Source organism: Cuculus canorus, chromosome Z (genome assembly GCF_017976375.1).
Source record: "Cuculus canorus isolate bCucCan1 chromosome Z, bCucCan1.pri, whole genome shotgun sequence".
NCBI classification, from domain to species: Eukaryota; Metazoa; Chordata; class Aves; order Cuculiformes; family Cuculidae; genus Cuculus; species Cuculus canorus.
This window is the reverse complement of record NC_071441.1, coordinates 69,102,059-69,121,537: the sequence shown is the minus strand read 5'-3', so window position 1 is coordinate 69,121,537 and position 19,479 is coordinate 69,102,059. Positions and strand designations below refer to the sequence as shown.

Sequence of the window (19,479 nt, the reverse complement as noted above, 5' to 3'; positions counted from 1 at the left end):
TATATTCAGACACAAAAAAGGATGCACTATAAGCATTTTTTAGTATTTATGTATATATATACACCCATAAACAGTTTCAGTGCTCTTCTGCTTTACAGTCAGGTTTTATTTTGGTTATGAATGCTGTTAACAAGTATTGCATTCAGGCAAAGAGTGAATAGCACGCAGGTTGTGCAGTTGCTCTGAGTGTTTCTCAGCTGTCTTCAGAAGCAGAGGATGGAGAGGATGTCACCTAGTCCATCCCCAAGGCAGAATCAGTTGTTTCGCAGTCTTTCCTGATTGGCATTTAATTAATCTGCTTTTCAAGATCTCTTGTTTTGAAGACTCACCTTCAGCTCCTCTGTCCATACCTTGGAAAATGTGGTCTCTAGCATCTAACATAGGTAAACCAGTGAGAAATAACTAAAAGATAACAAATGGTAAAGGAGAAGGGTAAAAAAGAGTGAAAAGCCTGTGCTGCTTCACAGTTGTATTTTTTCACAATTGTTTGACCTACCATTTAATCAATGCTATGTAAACAATGGTATTACTGCCTTCATGTGTAGAAGCGAGATTAGCATATTAAGTATTAATTATAGAGAGTCATCAACAAGTCATCGGTTCTGCTCATTCAGCAGTAATGAACGTAAGCACTTGCTGCTTTGGAAAGCACAGCATTAGCTGAGCTCCATGTAAGTGTTTGCATTCTAGTGGCAATTCTGCCTACATAGTGTTCCCAAAGGCTTTGGTGGGTAACAAGCACCGTGTACTGTAAGGTGATGTGCTCCTTAGATGAAATTTCAAAGGCAGGCATCTTAATTGTGGTTGAAAAAGGTCCAAGGGATGTAACCATGTTAATTGGTGGGGCACCGTGTATGCGTTTTGAGGGATTTATGTAGAGAATGTATTCCCACAAATTTTGTGTGGAATGATGATTACACACTTGGAAACTTGAGTAAGAAGTGTTAGAATTTGTTTTAAAGTGGAATCATTGGAATGACAGAATTTAACTCTGACCTCTTCACTGGTAAAGAAAGAGTTCTTCCTCTGCTTATGTCTAGTAGTAAAATATTTCCACAAGGAGCGTGTGGGAAACTTTCCAGCAAATAATTATGGGATAACCTGCCTGGGGAAAGAACCCGCGTGATTTTTAATGCCCTGAACCAATAAGGTTGTATTTCTTTCTTGAGATCAGCTGAGTTTTTGGTCATACCTAGTGACAGTTATCTTTTTACTAGGCTGTAGATCTATGTTTAAAAAGGAAAATAAAATGATAATAATAGTAATGAAAAAGTTAGAGACTTTAAATTCCCTAGAGACTTTCTGCCTTAGGGTAGGTAAAATCAAACTCTAGAGCCAAAGTCCGAGCTCCACTGAAATAGCACAGCAACTTAATTTAAGTAAAGTGAAAATTATTTAAGTCTGAGCAAGAGTCAGTTTAGGATATGGTTTCCTTTGCTCTGCTGAACAAATATACTGATGCAGCTTCATGCTTGTACTCTCCTGGTGTTAGTATTTTTTTCTCCAAATAATTCCTGATTTATACCTGTGATTACGGTTTACATCATCAAGAGATCAGAGAGAAGGAAAGTATAAATTGGTGTACATTAAGAAAGTGCTAAGACATAGCAAGTTTCACTGAGTAAAGATCAGGATTGAGTTTGATGGGTCAGAGCTTGTGCTCATAGAAGGAGTGTAAAGGCTGAAAACAGCACTTTACTCCTTTCTAGGGAAAGAATTTATTACTACTGTAGATGGGAGCAGTTACAAGTTCTTTGACTGTTTGATACGGCTATAGGAAATCAGAGATCGAAGCTGGTATAAAAAGGCAGGATAATGGAATATCCCTGACAAGCATCACCAGCATTACTTGTCATTCTGCATAAAGAAAGAGGATGTGTTTCAGTAAGGTCCACTACATCCTAGGTATGGGAATATTTTGAGACACGCATATTCTCTCAGCAAGACTCTTGCAGTAGTGCAGAGAGGACGATGGCATGCTCCTTTTTAAGTTAGAAAAATGATTTGCTGTTACTTAATAACTTAGTGGGGGGAGTAGTTTGGCAGATATTTGGAGAAGACTCTAATCTTTTGAGTCTTGAAGGCAGTGCTTCTTAGCTATGTTCTCACATTGACAAAAGTAACTGACAGCCTTCTGTGTCTGTTGGCAGCTATTTTTATCTTAAAAAAGAATTTAAGCATCACCAAGACTTTTTGTTTTTTTAACCTACACCTTGTCTCCAAGGTTTTACTTTCTCATGTCCTCAGTAAGTTTAAAGTCACAGGGCAATGGACAGTTGCAGCTGGTGAGTCTCAGCTTCATTTAGCTAAATCTGAGTTTGGCTATGGGTTAAATCAGCTCTGGAAGAGGTAAGCAGCGTGTGCCTATACAAACCAAACAATCTGCTCTGCTTGCTGAATCCTCATGCTGTACAAGGAGATTGCTCTCAAGTGTTAAAATATCCCCAAATAGTGCTTAGAACTCCCTGTCAAAACAGCAAGGCTAGGGAGGAGATTGGCTATGGTGGCACTCTTCCCAGAGGAAAGAGTGACACAGGATGGAACAATAGCTCTGTTATTTCAGAGCTAGTCCATTTGATAGTAGGCATTATCAAAAAGAGGAGTGACAGTCCCATCTTTCCACTCAATGAGGATCTCTCCATGCCTCAATGAAGGGGAGCGAGATGGTGGAAGGTATGGCTGGGGACCTCTTCGTAAGGGAGATGGCTCCCGTAAGTCAGCTCTGCTGCTGTTGGCTGGGGAGCTCTTCAGAGCAGAGAGGATCTTCTTCTTCCTAGAAGAAGAGAGAAGAGTATGCGTAACTGCATCTGCCTGTCTCTTGGCTGCTTCTCCATGTGAACTGGATCAGCAATCATAGCGCCCAAATTCTCTGAACCTCCGAGGATGGCACAAGGTGTGTGAGGGAGAAAGAGCCAACATCAGTGGTTGCAATTGGGTGGGATAATGAAAAGAAGGGAGAAAAAGGGTGGGAGAGAGGAGAAATCATCAAGGATGACATCATGGGTGAACAGACCCATCTGCTCAGAGACAGACACTTCAGGTGTGGGATTGGGAAGGGTACCAAGGTCAAGACTTCTGTTTTGAACTGCTGGATAGGGAGGTGGCAAACTGAATGAATCTCAATCTCACTTACTTGTTGTAATGAACATTGAGTGTCAGTATTATCAATCCCAGTATGAATGCCAAGGGGCTGAGGACCAGCATTGCCGTCTTCCAGTTAGTGCCTGAAAAGGATGTAATAGAAAACAATTATGTGTTTGCCTTGCCTATCCCTGTTCTTATAAAATAGACATGATTGCTACAAAAAAAACCACCCGTGAAGTCCCTGAAGACTTGCAGAAATAGTGCTTTATTCATAAGGTCAACACCTTACGGCTGATTTACACTGCACAGCACCCCTCTGTTGAAAATGGCCACATAAAGATTTCCTTTCTTGCTAGGAAGACAGTAACTATTCATGCTTCCCTGCTCTGCAGCTCTTTGATATGAAATAAGTAGGGCTGAGGGAAGGCACAAGTGCTAGTGGTTGTCTGTTTCTCCTGGTGAGTTGGGACAAAGCATTTGCATGTTTTTACTCACTTTTGTACCCCAGACCTCAGGAGATTAATTTAGTCTTTAAAAGGAGGTTTTCTGACAAGTAATTTGGTGGCCCTACTGATGGATTCCCTACTGAGCATCCTCTGCGTGAGCCAGGGGAATGTAGCTCTATATTGGTGGGAAGGTCATGGGCATTGATGAACTTTCATCTTCTGGTCTCTTCCTCCTCTGGCTAATTCCTGGACATACCTGCAAGTCTGGCCCCAGCATTTTTCCCTCGATTTCCATGGTGCTTTTTAGAGTGATTGTGGGACGCATCTGAGGGAAGAAACAGAGAGGCTCAGATTAGCAGCTTCCACTGTTGGACTTTGGGAAGCTCCAGCTTGCTCCTGGGGTTGCAGCATAACCACAGATCCTCTTTGTGTGGAGCCAAAAAGGAAAAGGGAACTTTGGTGTTCCTCACTGTTCCACAGCCACAGATAATTTTTGTTCCTAAGATCTCTGATGGCTGTGCCTCCAGGCTAAGACTGTGACCATACCACTGAACTGCTTGCCAAGGCAAACATCTCAACACGCTCTGTGAGCGCTAAGCCTTGAACCACTCAGTGGTACATGTGGAGGTTCTTCAGGAATCTCTACATGCCACCCACACTTTCCTTCCTCCTGTTTGATACATATATATTCAGTAAAGAGAAGTGCTTACCCTCATTTACTGGGAGGTACGCCTGTTTGGTCTTCGCTGGAGACACTGTGCTGTTAAATTTGTTAGCCAGAGGTGGGTCAGTCAAGCCCACAGAAGATTCTCCATCCATGGCATCAGTCTTTGATGAATCAATGGTTTTAGCTTGGAAGGAAATAAAGCAAAGATGTGTGATCATAATTTACTTTTTGTACAGTAACCTGGGTGTGCAGAATGCCCAGAAAGGGAAGAGAAACCAGCCCTGCTGCATTAGTTCTCCACCCTGCAAAGCACATGGGATGTGGTGCCGTAGTGATCACCTCCTCCTGTGTATCGGGACCCTTCAGTTCTCACAGATTTTCAAAGATGAAATGAACCTCTCTGAACTGAATCCACAGCGAAAGCAGAGCTTGTTTTCTGATGGTCTAAAAAGTGTCACATACCACCAGCTATTAATGAATGACATGTGAGGAAGAGGCAAGCAGAACTGTAGCTAAGCGACACAGGTATTAACAAAGCAGCAGGTGAAGAAATTGTGGTAAATAGTCCATAACTCTTGCAAGGCTCAATGGCATCCTTTGCCTTGCCAGTCATAATGTAGAAGTAGGGTACATGGGGAGGCATCCAATAGCTAGAAGGGAGGTTGTGGGAAGTCTCGTGGCAGCAATAGTCACCCTTGTCATGCACTGATGCATGTGGCAAGATCAAGAAACTCGTATCTGTAGGGCTCCCGGCTGCTTATTTTAACATCACCCCTTCCTGTGGCATAAGCATCCACAGGTACGGGGGTGTAATTTAGTAAGAAAATAACCCACTGAAGTAAAAGTTGTCTGTTGATGGTCGACTGAAACTTGAATAAGAGAGGCCTAAACAAACACAAAGGACTTTGATGTTGTTACTGATTAGTCAGAGGTTCGCTCTAGTAGACTGTGAACCATGGGGTTGATAGGAAAATTATCTGTTTGCACAAGACACACTAACTGGCACAACCTGATTTAAAGCCTGCTGTATGTTTACTGTCACAGCCTTATTTGGGGAGCCTGGCTCCGACGCAGCCCTAGGAAGCCAGGAACATTGCCTTGGGGAATGCAAATGCCCTTTTCACATGCCTTTTTCCCATATCTTGAATGTTCCACGCATTTCGTAGCCTATATTTAACTAGATTATTATGGTATCTAATTTCTACTGGCTGTATTTACCTTCATGTTAAACAAACACTAACACATGTGACTATTGGTTTGTGATAATTACATGTTCTAGTTGGCTAACTAAAAACCTCATTAAAAAGACCATCTTATCTGCACATGACAACCAAAAAAAATGATTGCATCCCTTTTTATTTAGAATTAAATATAACCTCTTTGTGTCAAAATGTTATAATCCATTTGCTTATGCCAACCAGATAAATCACATTTTCTCTTTACTCATTTTTGCCAAGATGAAAATCTCACTGGGGCCATCAAGACTTAAGGTGAGGAATAGCCTCATGTATGGAAAATAATTTCCCCTGAGGAAGTATGGGACCCTCATCCCCTGTAGAGTGGGCAAACACAGAAAAGTAATTACAAAAGGCAGCTCTTTTTTGTCCCTGGCGTTGAAGAAGGAAGAAGAGGAAAGGATGAGGGGAGGAACTGAGTGTGATTTTCAGGTCTCAGTTCTACACAAAACTTGACAAGAAAAGTCCTGGAGCCACCTTCCTTTGCCTAAGTGACTAAATGAAAGAGGGAAACAGACTGGACCACGATGGCCTTCAGTGGCTGTCTGACAATTGATGACAGTCATGTGTTGGTGGAATGACTATGCCTGATATCTATTAGGCTGGTTCCCAACACCTAAAACTATGACAAGGCCAGGCTCTCTGCACTTTGTGGATCCAGTCTAGGCAGAGGATAGTGCAGATTCTCGAAGGCAGAGATTATTCTTCTTAGCAGAGGCGAAGGCCATGAAACTGATAGTGTAAAACAGTTTTTTTTCATAATTTTTGGTGTCATGTTCTAGTTTTTAGTAATGCAAGGGGAGAGCAGTGCTTTGATTAACTCCCACTACTTGCTGTGTTCACTAATCTCTTTACGATCACATCAGGCATCAGGAGTGAGGATCATTTTTGATGGTCATGAGAGCATGGGATGAAGGTTAAAACGGTGGTTTCATTAGTGATATGTGCACTGTTGGGGTCTGGCAGGGGATAATTGTAACATGTTGCTTAGAAACCAAAGCAACAATTTTTCATTTCAAATATTGCTGTTTCTCAGTAATTCATTCAGGTTTAAAAGAGGCTTTCAGCTGCTCTCAGTTTTCTTGTTACCAAAGATAACATCCCAAAGTACTGAAAGCCCCTTCAGATTTTTAATTAGGTCCTGACTTTATGGGGCTTTCTTGGTTATTTTAGACTTGAGAGGTTCAAGCAATTAAAGTTATTCTTAGGTATGGGCACCATACAGATATACTTTCAAAAATACTTGACTTTCTGGAAAACCCTGAACAGCAACTACTGGAAGGTGGTACCAAGTGGTACCTACTGGTACCAAGTAGCTGGGCTGAGTTGGAGCCATTTGCTTTCTTTCCGATGGGGGCAAAGTGACCATGAGTTAGAATGATGGATGCAAGCCTAGTGTTAAGTAGCTTGGGTGACACCTAACGTTAGATGTTATCTGATGCTAAATCTACCTCATCTTACTTTCATAGCTCCACATCCATGTGTCCACAGCTTCTTGTGTTGGTTTACTGGCCTTCAGAGCTGCTGTGTGGGCAACAGCACAGATGGTTTCATCCGCTAAAGTCTTCCACCTGCTGAATTTGTCCTTCTCCCGTGAGACAAAGACCTTCTGGCCTCCATCCTTGGTGCTGAGGTGGAAACCCAAGCTCTGTAGAGTCAAGTGTCCCTTCTTGCTGCAGGACCATGCCTGGCGCTCCCAGTCCCCGCAGGGCTCCAGGGTGACCAGTGTGTACTCTAGTGTCTTGTGGGCTGACAGGCACTGCTTTGTTTGAAGGCTGATGATAGTCCTGGTGGTGGGGTCCCAGCTCCACTGCTGCTGCAGGGAGTGCTCCTTGCAGTTGGTCAGGCTGATGCTGTTGGTCTTGTGGTGGGAGATGCGAATGCACTTTTCCAGCCGAGTGTTCCTTATGAGGAAGCCTTGTCCCTCTGCTACTGTGGTACAATCAGAAGAGGGTTTAGTACTGCGCATGTCCAAGGCAAATGCATTTTCTGAGCACCAGACATTGTAAATGCAGTGGGGAAGGGGAGGCATGTCCCACCAGTCCTTTTCTGGATGGGCATGCCTAGAGAAACAAGTTCCGCAGCTTCCTAGTTCCGCAGAATGACATTTCTTTTAAATACCTGGTATGCAATTAGCCCAGAGCAATACTAGAGAAAAATAACAATGACATAAGTAACATGTAACTCACGGAGAAAACCTCACATGCCAACAGCTGTACTGTTATGAAGTACCTACCTTATAGAACTGTATATTTAGTTCAATATTTCAGCTGATTTTAGCTTTAAATATACACACATCCTTCCTTCCCTCCCTCCAAAATAATTGGATAGTTTGTTTTTTTTCATCCCTATCAGGATCAAAACTTTTTTTATAAAAAAGCAGTTGAAATCCCTGAATTCCCCAGAATCTTTTGATCTGGGGCCCATTAGGCCCTCTTGGGCTACTGTTTCCATTAAATGGCTTCTAGTGATATTACAACAACTCTGGAATGAAACCATAACCGGAATTCTGAATGGAATGAAACCATAACCTGAAACCCTAATCAGAATTCTGGAAGTACTTGGCTGAAAACAACTCATGTATGTATTGAAACAGGCTGGGGTTTAGCACAGCTGACATTGATCTGTGCTCCCCAGGCTTGAAGGTACCACTTTGAAGGATGCTTTTGTAAGAGAGAGACATTGCAGCTGCCCTGCAACAGACACAAAATTTGAAGCAATTTCTGTACTTGTTGCTTTTAATAGCAACGGGTCCCAAGACCTCTGATAACTTTGGGTGGATGTCATCCTGCTAACTGAACAATTACGCCTATTTTCTGTGCAAAATCATCAGGTGTGGCCTATGAACATCCTGACGAAAATGTTAAATGCTAAACCATCTGCCACTGATTCAGGTGTACCTTCTGCTGTGTATTTTTTTGCCTAAGACAGAGGGACAGAAATAAAAGTTTCAATTTTCTATACATTCTGAGAAATCTTTTAATTTTCATTACAGTTAACACATAGTAACTCCCAGCTTTTGCATTACTTTTTTTTTCTCTTTTCCCCAGGAGTCAAAGTTATAAAAGACCCATCAGCATATTGAGCATAAAGAGTAAGAGGAAACTGAACAGTGATGTTGGACAAGAGCACTGATGTTTATCTATACAACTATTTCTGCAGAGTTTCCTCTCCCAAAGCAAAGAACAATACTTTTCTCTGGAACAAGTATTTGGCTCAGTACATGAAAAAAATGACAATGTAAACAGAAGCCAGAACACAATACCAAGAGTATAAATAATAGCTTAAAAGAGCTCTCATGTTTTCTCTTAAGAAATTCTAGGGGTCTGCTAGATTAATAGTGCCTGGGGGTTGTTAAATCAGAAAGAGCTTTCTGCTCAGCCTGAAAGTAGGGAGGGAGGCAGTCGGAAATCACAGTACAACTCATGTGCCTGCTCTGACATGAGGATGGATGTGTTCATGCTGCGATACTGAGGTTCGTGGACGTGTGATAGCCACCAATCCAGGCAATTCCTGCCAAGCCCACGTGCCTAAATGGAAATTAAGTTTCCGGGGTCTCTGTAGACAGCTCATGAGTCCTGTCCTCTTTGCTCATTATTGAGGGCAGGGTAGAGGAAAAATGTTTATTGCATGTTTGGCTTGAGTTTCTGCCAGTTTCCGAAGGCAGGAGAAATGTCTCATATATAATCTCCCACAATCTTTAGAAAATCCAATGGGTTGAATGCAATCCCCACACGGCATGTGTTTTAATAGGACCTGGAATCTAGAATTCTTACTTCCCATGACCAAAGTCTGATATTGACACCTACTGATACCTCCACTTTGCTGTGATCACTGTCAACTTATTCCACTTCTTTGTTCCAGTCTGTGGGTGAAATCTCTATCTTAGTTGATGGCAATTGAGTTTCTTAAGGACCATGATAGAAGACTCCTACTAAAAGCATGTTGCAAACATAAGCACAAGGTCTAGATCAGTTCACTGTGTTTATGCACTCATTGATGCCACCACACCAAAATCCCCACTACAAAAGGTGTATTGAGTTTTCTCCTATTTATCTGTGTGTCTGCAAATTCTATTCTTTGTCTCTACTGACTTGCCTGATGCTGAAATCAAACCTAGTGACCTGTGTTTCCTCAGCCTGTGCAAGGATCTCTCTTAAGATGGATGTGATTGTAATAACATAGTTCTTTGGTGCTGATGCTGCTCTAAGAAATAGTATATCTACTTCTTAGAAGTATAAATAAAAATGTCATCTTTACTTTTCTGTAACTGACTGTGAATGCCATCTGGGCTGGTCATTTACCGGAGATTATTTGTCTTTATTTTCCCCTAAAACTTCCCCTGTTGACAGTTCTGTTCATAACGTTCCTCAGACTGCAGAGAGTGGCCGCTGTGTGAGGACTTCCCTGACAATGTTCGAAGTGGACATCAGCACCAATAACCTGTTCAGAGTTTCAACCCTGTCTTGCCTCGCCTGTCCTCCTTACATTTACATCAATTATTGGCCTCCTGATCCCCACCAAGTTCCTATTTCTGATACATTTGGAAACTTCTACTGGTAGTTTTTTATGCTCTCTCTAGGTTACTCCTCTAAATCTTTTTCTCACAAGTTGGGTTTTTTTTTTGTTTGTTTGGGGTTTTTTTGCAGTTAAACATGCCAGGATCTCTCATTTGTTGGTTTTTTTTTTTCTTTTAACTTTCTCTTGCTTGGAAATGAATATCCATTTGAAAGTTTCATTTAAAAAAAAAATTGAAGAACATTGCTGTTAAACTCAGCTGGCAGATTTGTGTTTTGTTCTCTATGTACGATCTCTCATAGTATACATTCCTCTCTAAAGAATCACTGTGTTACCTACACATTAGCAGCAAGCATTGCATGCTCCCATGTTACCTACCAGCCCTTTGCCCTTTTGAGCTGCTCCCTTCTTGGTTTTATGCTGGTCTCAGTTTTCAGAAGCTGTCCTCACTGAAGGTCCAGGAACCTCAACACTGCAACTGGAGTGCTTTCGTTTGAGATTTGTACAGCTCAGCATCTTGTGACACAATGTTATTAACAGATTTTTATCTTCACACTGTACCTCAGGTCCAAAAGACTGACCATGGTTTTTCAGCTTGGGAACAGAGATCTAGCTAGACTTTGCTTGGTTTCATATTACATGGAAGGGTGGCAGCAAAGCTGGAGCAGTAATTCTTCTCCTCTGACTGTGGTCTGTCTTCCCCACCAACAGTGATGTTGAGCTCTCAATAAGTCTGGCTATCAACATCAGGATTTTCCTTGTAATGTTCTGTGTCCCTGCCAAGATGTGAGCCTGTATCCTTCATATAGGTTCACCATCCACTACCTGTACTTTATTCACTTTGAGATGTTGATATTGAGATGTTCATATCCAAGCGAGCAACTCACAATTAGGTACGGGTAACTGTCAGCAGGCATTGCACTTTGAATCATAGAATGGTTTGCATTGGAAAGGAACTCAAATATCATCCAGTTCCAACCCTCTGCCATGGCTGGGGACACCTTCCACTAGGTTGGCTTGGTCAAAGCCTCATCCAACCTCCTCTTGAACACTTCCAGTGGTGGGACCTTCAAGTGGTAGGCCCACAAATAAAGCTGGAGCATATTTACCTTGGGATACACACCAGGCTCTGAGAGAGCTGGGCTTGTTCAGCCTGGAGAAGAGAAGGCACAGAGGAGACCTTATAGCGACCTTCCAGTACCTGAAGGGGGTCTACGGGAAAGCTGGAGAGGGGCTATTCATAAAGGCTTGTGGTGACAAGACAAGAGGGAATGGATATAAACTGGAGAGGGACAGATTTAGACTGGACATTAGGAAGAATTTCTTCACCATGAGGGTGGTGAGACACTGGAACAGGTTGCCAAAGGAAGTTGTGGGTGCCCCATCCCTGGAGGTGTTCAAGTCCAGGTTGGATGAGACCTTGGGCAGCCTGGTCTAGTGGGATGTCCCTGCCCATGGCAGGGGGGTTGAGACTAGATGATCTTTAAGGTCCCTACCAACCCTAACTATTCTATGATTTTATGATTCTATGATTCTATGATTCTAATCCTTACTCAGGAGGCAAAATGGCTTTTTTTCCCCACCACTGCCAAGTCCCACTCTCTGGTAGCCCTGCAAATAAGGCCATCAGCCCTAACATTTTGAGAATGTTAATCTGAAGCAAGCAGAGCATCCAGTGTACTCCCTGGGGAGGGGACTTACCCCCTCTGGAAAATGCCAGCCTTACCCACAGAGCATGAGTAGATGCCTGCTTTGAGCTGCTCATGCTTGAACGTTTTGGCCTCTTCGTATTTTTAGGAACAAAGTAAACAATTTCTAGCAAAGGCGCTTGATGCCAGCTTGTTTGTTCTATGATGCTGTCACTGTGCCTGTTTAGAAGAAAGAAAAGCAAGCAAATATAGTCTCCTGCCTCTCTGCAACGTGGCCACCCTTGGGACATGCTGTTCCTTGTAGGATTAGCAGCAAAACCCATGCAGTGTTCCTAATTAAGGTAATGCCACCAGAAAAGCCTTGGTTACCAATAATCCCAATCTGTCTGGGAAAGTTTCTGCTATTTCTCAGCAGTGCCTGTTGATAGCTTGATCAAAGCCATTTTGCAGACTGTTTGGGTATGGGTTGCTCCATCTAAAGGCTCTGCAGAAGGAAGGGGTGAATCAAAGCCGAGCAAGCACAGGTTCTCAAAACACTGCAGGTGTGACACAGAACACTACAGGTGTCACACAGAACACTGCATGGGGAACCTCAGCACTGGCTTTTGCTAGTTTTGCTCTCCCTGGTGGGGTTCCTAACTCTTGGAAAAATACATTAATTAGCTCAGTTTCTCTTGGCAAGTAGGTGTTTTCTGCAGGAAAAAAAGAGCGATCACTGAGTCACAGTCAGGAATTTACCTTTTCCTGCCTCTACTTGTCCTCAAAGGCACTGATCCATCTGCAGCAGCAGCCACAGCACCTCTCACAGCAGCTGCTTTGTGGGGACAATTTATGGCTCAGGAGAGCTCCCAAATATGGCTCTTCAGAGGAGGAGGCTGAGGGAGGGACCTTATTGCTCTCTGCAACTACCTGAAAGGAGGTTGTGGAGAGGAGGGAGCTGGCCTCTTCTCCTAAGTGACAGGGGACAGGACAAGGTGGAATGGCCTGAAGCTCCACCAGGGGAGGTTCAGGCTGGACATCAGGAAAAAAATTTTTCATGGAAAGGGTCATTGGGCACTGGCAGAGGCTGCCCAGAGAGGTGGTTGAGTCACCTTCCCTGGAGGTGTTTAAGGGATGGGTGGATGAGGTGCTGAGGGGCATGGTTTAGGGATTGTTAGGAATGGTTGGAATTGATGACCCAGTGGGTCCTTTCCAACCGAGTGATTCTATGATTCTATGATTCTTACGTACCACCGTATGCTGGTCATCCAGAGTCACACAGGCTGTGCCTACTGTGGCTTTGAGAAATGTCTCCAAGCTGTCTTTGCTGCTTCCACCCAAACTGAGCACAGTACAGCACAAAAACCTTGCCATAGCCTGAGTTATGGTAAGACAAGCTAGAAAGTTTCCTGCCCTGGTTAATCTGTCTCCACTATTTGCTACTGCAGATGATTCTATATAGTCTACGCAGCATGCACCCATGAAGACTCATAGTGTTCTCATATACATGACATACGTTTGCTTCCTTGCAACACTTCCCCTGAGTATTAGGTCTCCCAGGATTTAGGGTCCCCTTATTGATCTGTTGCTGTAATTCAAGGGACATCAGGTGGGAAGAGGTTTGAAAGACTGCCATCCTCTCAAATTGCCCTGTCAGCAATTTGGTCTCTGCCCTATTTCTAAAAACAGCTGCTAAGAGATTCTAGCTTCTACCACAAATGGCCCCAGCCCAGAAGATCTAGAGCTGGTTGGGGCACTCCCCATTTTCAGTACACGATGGGGGATGACGTGCTTGAGAGCAGCCCTGCAGAGAAGGACTCGGGGGTGCTGGTTGATGGGAAGCTCGACATGAGCCGGCAATGTGCACTTATAGCCCAGAAGGCCAACTGTGCCCTGGGCTGCATCAAAAGAAGCGTGGCCAGCAGGGCGAGGGAGGGGATTCTGCCCCTCTATTCCTCTCTTGTGAGACCTCATCTGGAGTACTGTGTCCAGTTCTGGAATCCTCAATGTAAGAAGGAGGCGGAGCTGTGGGAACGGGTCCAGAGGAGGCTACAAAGATGATCAGAGGGCTGGAGCACCTTCCCTACAAGGACAGGCTGAGAGAGTTGGGCCTGTTCAGCCTGGAGAAGAGAAGGCTCAGAGGAGACCTTATAGTGACCTTCCAGTACCTGAAGGGGCTACAGGAAAGGTGGAGAGGGGCTATTTGTAAACGCTTGTAGGGATAGGACGAGGGGAAACAGGTATAAATTGGAGAGAGGCAGATTTAGACTGGACATTAGGAAGAATTTCTTCACCATGAGGGTGGTGAGGCACTGGCACAGGTTGCCAAAGGAAGCTGTGGCTGCCCCATCCCTGGAGGTGTTCAAGGCCAGGTAGATGGGGCCTTGCGCAGCCTGATCCAGTGGAGCGTCCCTCCCCATGGCAGGGTTATTGAGACTAGATGATCTTTAAGGTCCCTTCCAAACCTAACTATTCCATGATTCTATGATTCCAACTAACCAGGGAATGTGGGGAAAGGCATCTTTAGTAGCTCAGACACTGTGGTGATGGGGATAATACTGCTTCTTACCCTGTTACTGATTATAGGACCTTCTCCCTTCAGATGAACACAAGCCTCTCCTGCCCTCTGGGTCTCACACTGGTAACACAGAGCTGCCACTCTCTTCTACCCACATCCCTCATAAGGATTCAACTTCAGGACTCAATGTACTTCAGGACTCGATGTAGAGTAGGGTTTTAGTAGCCCGTCTACAAAGACATTGGAAGAAGGCAGAAGAGATCCTCATGTAACTATGATAGTACCCAGAACAATTTGCTGCAATGGCCTAAAGTTTTCATAACCTGCCTTGATGCCTCTTCCAAATAGGAGGGGAAGCTGTTTCTGAGCTATTCTGTGCCCCAGGGCCCAGCAGGCTGTTTCCATCTCCTGCAGAGGGTCAGAACCAGGTAGCAATGAGAAGATGCAGTAGCAGAAGAGAGAAGTTCCCAGTTAAGGCAGGAAGTTTCCCTGTGCAGATGGAGTTTGGTGGAAGATATTGCCCTGTAGGATCACTTGCAGGAACATTACATTGAATCTAACTGAAGCAAGCAGCTTGAGATGCTATCGTGCATGGACAAACAAGGCCCTGACTAAGTCAGTAGGAGCAAGCCTGAATGCAGCCCAGCAAGAATTCCTTCTCATGAGAAGATCTCCCTCCATCCAAGACCTTCTTTCCTGCTTGAAAAAAACACCAGCTCAGGGCCATGGGATGAGGAAATTAAAAGCACCAAGAAGACACTTGCAGTTCTAAGAGAGGTGTGGTGGCCCCGATACATTTGGTCAAAGGCAGAAAATCCAAATGTGCACAGGGAAGCACTGACTTTACCTCTTTTCCCTGAGTTTGTACCGAAGACCAGTGTGGCAGGAGATGAGATTAGGTATTTTTTTGCAAAACATGCTGTTGACTGGAATAAACATTAGTGTTATTTCAAGATCTGGATGGGGCTTTGAGCAACCTGATCAAGAGGAAGGTTTCCCTGCCCATGGCAGGGAGATTGGAATGAAGTGATCTTTAAGATCTCTTCCAACCTGAACCATTCTATGATTCTCTGATTATTTTGCTCCAGGTCTCCCTTAGCCTGGAACTGTGCTTACTTAAATATGAAGTTTAGAGACACTCATGTTCATGACAGGTCAGAGGATGTGGCCATTCTACATATGGATGATGCTAGATGGAACCTAGTGATCCCCTGTTCATGAGCAAACTGGTGTCTGCCCATCAGGCCCAGCAGAACAGGCAGAACTGGAGCTGGGTGAGCAGCTATGTGGCATCTGGGAGCTCTGGGTTTATGAGAGCATGATTTCCATCACTTTGGGTAGTGGATGAGCTCTTTTCAAGATGTGTCATTTTTATAGTGAAGTCAACGAAACCCTCTGGTAACTGCCAGCAATTACCTGGCAAGTGACTTGTCAGTGCAAGCATCTGATTGCAAATACTTCTTGGTCTGCACTCAGATTATTTTCCAGTCTCTCCAAAAGTATTTCCCAGCTATTGCTTCTGGCAATCACACTGAGCTGTGTTTTTTTTCCCTACCATCGCTTCTTTTTTAATAATGTCTTTCTTTTGGTTGACCAACAAGGTTCCATATCTTTCCATGTTATTGCAAGGTTCACTTTTGACCCAATGTCTCAGCAAAGACCTCCAAGACAGCAGAGCAGCCATAGGAAAAGAAGGAAGGTTTTGGCATGGAAAAACACATGGGTAATGATCAGAATCAGGGGAGGTTGGTGAAGTCAACACAAAGCTGGTGTGGGAAAACCAGGCCCTGGAGGGACATAATGGAGTTCTATAAAATCCAGGGAGGTATGGAGAGAACGGGCAGGGTCTGACTGAACAAGAACTGATCCCAGATAGAACAAGGACAACCAAGGGAAGACTCGAAGGATGCAGGAGGTGGCTCTGCACCCAGCAGCTGTGCATCCTTGCTGCCAGGGAAGACCCACACAAGCTAAGGGAGGAGGTCTCGTAGCTACAGAAGAGTTGAACACCAGTGTCTGGAAATCCCCCAAGCAGAAAGTAGTTGGAGACTGGAAAAGTATGGGGGAGAAGTATAAGATAAGCTTGATCTTTCTGACTCTTCCATGTGAGACGCTTGGGTAACCTTTGGAATGCAAGGCTTGAAGGATCAGGGAGCAGGCAGCATTGCACATGGGCTCAGGGAGGAGGAGAGTGGCCTTTGGGATATGGGATGGGGCCATGATGCCAAGCAGAGCCACCACCATTCTCATACTCAGTGCAATGAGATTAAAGAATCAGTGTTAAATGTGGTATTATTTCAGCGGTTTTCTTTCTCTTTGTATGTTCATAGATCCTACTGGTACCCAAATTCCCACCACTCATCATTCCTCACCAGTTTGGCACTAAGCTTGACTTCATAAGAAAGCAATTGAAGTCCCTCCCTGCTTGTAGGGACTTTCCAAAGAAACCACTGTCAGCACCAGCTTAGGCAATTCCAGAATTCCCAGTTTACAGCAGGAAACCGAACCCTCTGATGTCTGTTGAGAGCAAGCAACTCTGTCCTGCTGACAGGTTTAAAACTCAGCAGTCCCAGGCAGAATGGGATGGGGGGAGGCTCAGTCGAGGAGAGATCAGCCCCAAGCAAGAACATATTTGCTTTCTGCTCTTTAAGCTCGCTTTGGGCATTGCCAGGTGTTGGGAAGGTAAAGTCCTTTCTTGCAAAATAGTTGTGACTTTATTAGTGATCTGGCTGAAACACACCAAAAGCATTCGTTGGAAAAGAAAAGAACTCTCCTGTGGAAATGTTCTGTGATCCTCCTTAATTTACTAATAAAGCATAGCCATTGGCCTCCTGTTGTGTGGCAGCAGTAAAGAACCACTTTCTTTTAACACCAGACAATATATGTATTAGAGTGAAAGGGCAAGATCCTGAAGGCTGACGGATTTTCTTTCACTGGAAAGAATTGGGAGGAAACGGGCAAGAAGGAGCAGTAAATGGAGCAAAAGCTGAATCCGTAGGACCACAAACCACCACTTTGACCTGTCTGCAGAGTAAATGGAGAGCTACCTGCTCAAAGCAGCCCACAGAACACACAGTTTATGGAGCAGGGAATGGAAAGCCAAAGGGCTGGAAGCAATGTCCTATGAGGAGAAGCTAAGGACTCTAGGCTCGTCTAGCCTGGATAAAAGAAGGTTGAGGGGAGACCTCACTGCTCTCCGCAGCTCCCTGAGGAGGAAAAGTGGAGAGGGGAAGGCTGTCACAGGTGATGTGACATATGAGAATTGTTCAAAGATACACCAGGGAAGGTCTAGACTGACATTAGGAAGTGTTTCTTTACCAACAGGTGGTTGATGCCCCAAGCCTATCTGTGTTTCAGAGGCTTTCGGACAATGCCCTTAACAACATGCTTTAACGTGGTCAGCTCTGAAGTGCCCAGGGAGCTGGACTAGCTGATCATTGTAGGTACCGTCCAATAGTCTATTATATGATATAGTCTATAGAATAGACTACATAATAACCTATTCTATCCTAGACACTATGGTCAGAGCTACTAGTCTGAGGTTTGTCTTTAAGGAATAAACATCCCAGCTGTGCAGCCCGAATAGTTGTAGTCCTCCGGACTAGGGAGCTTGAAAAGCTCTCAGCAGCTAACATGCTAAACTGCAGGGCTGTCGTCCTTGCAGATTCAGGGACTGAATGAACCTTGAAGCAATTCAGGGATTTATTTCAATGAGTCCCTTATCTCAAGCATAATAAAAAGTGAATTACTTATCATCTCAGGGGCATTGCCATTTTCTAAAAAAAGAGGTGCTGCCCATTGCCTATGATGGAATCCGCGAGACCATGGGTAGCATTGCTTTAGCTCTTCCAGATGATGCTCAGCAGGACTTCTGCTTTTATCACCTGCCTGTGCATGCCAAAACCAAAGCTGCTTGGATTTGAAATCCTACTGTGTACAGGCAGAATACAGGATTCAAGCCACCTCAGCAAGTTACACGAGCAGCTAACAAGTTTGCTCTGGTGGTGCAGTTCTTCATCACATCCCACTCACAGCCGACCACAACACAAGCAGGACTAACATGACAAGGTCCTGCTCCCCTTTCCATCACCCTCTTCCATGTAGCAGCAGGCTCTGATCTCACTCACCTGTGCCTGGAAGGAGCAGTCAGGGCAGGGAGCAAACACACTGCTGGGGAGATCACTTAGTGCCTGCCTCACGCCCAGAGCAGTATATTCATCTGTTCCTATTAGCAGTTTCAAAGCACTTTATAAAAGCACCTAGCGTGATGCCATGCTGCCCCTGGCCAAGCCATCCCAGCACCTTGCCACCCTGTCCCTCACTCTCCTGTACCCTGCATTTAGTTCCATTTTAAATCCTGCCTTGAAATGCACCCACAGGCACTTCTTCTACAGACAGTGGTTTCAGAGCTTTGCAGCCCAAGCGACACTTCAGCAGGAAAGCAGATTAAAACCTGGAGGGCAGTTCACTCCTCACTTTCCAACTACCCCAAAGGAGAAAAAACTTACCCTCAAGCCAAGGAAGGAGGCAAATACAGCTCAGGCTCAGCCTGAGAAGTTCCATGGTCTGCCAGCACAGCAGGGGTGAAGGAGCCTCCAAGCCTCTTGCCTGCAAGGGGTGCCTGGCAGCTTGGTTTTCCCCTTTCCTCTGTCATTCACAGCAGAAAAACCTGCTGTGAAGAGAAAAACACTTTTGTCTTAGTGCTGGAGACTTGGCAGCTGGCTTATCAGCAAAGGATCAGCCTGGAGACGCAGTCCCACTCAGTAGTTATCCCTTAGGAGAAATCATATGACGAGTCAGCATGGGGGGGACACTGGACTGAGATGCTCGCAGCCTCCGAGCTCGGCTCCTTAGCAGCCACAGTTGCTCCCAGCAATGACAGCTGAATGTTAAGCAGGCTGGTTGGCTGCCTTTGCCAGGGCTGGGAGTGGAAGAGAACGCAGGGCTGGCCTAGCAAGAAAAGGCAAAGTTCAGAGTGTCTGGAGCAGCGTGGGATGTGTCTCTTCTCAGCCATGCCATCATAGGGTTGTTCCTTCTTTAGGGAGAATTGTCTCTGCTGAGATGAGTTCAGGCAACATTATAGGTCACAGTGGAGATCAAATCTGGCAAACCAGCTGCAGGGAATATGGAGCTGAAAGGTGATGGAATGGGAGTAAAAATCCTGGCTGGGGAGCTGGGTGCTGCTGCAGAGTTGCTCAGGTGGAGTCCGGCTTTTCATACATCACTTTGGGCTTTACACAGCAGGAAAACCACACGTCCTTCCAGAGGGATGGGTGTAAAGGTTTTCAGGTGAAATAGCAAAGGAGAAGCCAGAGATAGAATTTTGCTAGTAAGATGCTCCCATTCAGCCACATCTTTTTTACACTTCTCTATCCCACCTGCT

At 44.7% G+C, this 19,479-nt stretch overlaps 1 protein-coding gene across 3 annotated transcripts; it reads right to left on the bottom strand.

The window, feature by feature from the left end:
* Positions 1-11: 11 nt before the first annotated feature.
* LOC128850390 (uncharacterized) lies at positions 12-19,221 on the bottom strand. 3 transcript variants are annotated; one of them, XM_054054245.1, is made up of 6 exons: positions 18,605-19,221; positions 6,894-7,361; positions 4,241-4,381; positions 3,787-3,855; positions 3,134-3,224; positions 12-2,773 (listed from the first exon to the last, which is right to left on the bottom strand). In XM_054054245.1, exons 1-6 carry the CDS (start codon positions 18,657-18,659, stop codon positions 2,566-2,568), a joined length of 1,032 nt encoding a protein of 343 aa, XP_053910220.1. In that variant the 5' UTR covers positions 18,660-19,221; the 3' UTR covers positions 12-2,565. The 3 variants fall into 3 exon arrangements, with proteins under 3 accessions (XP_053910220.1, XP_053910219.1, XP_053910218.1); XM_054054244.1 differs by having other exon boundaries at positions 6,894-7,364; positions 18,605-19,218; XM_054054243.1 differs by lacking the exon at positions 18,605-19,221 and having other exon boundaries at positions 6,894-10,066.
* Positions 19,222-19,479: the final 258 nt, after the last annotated feature.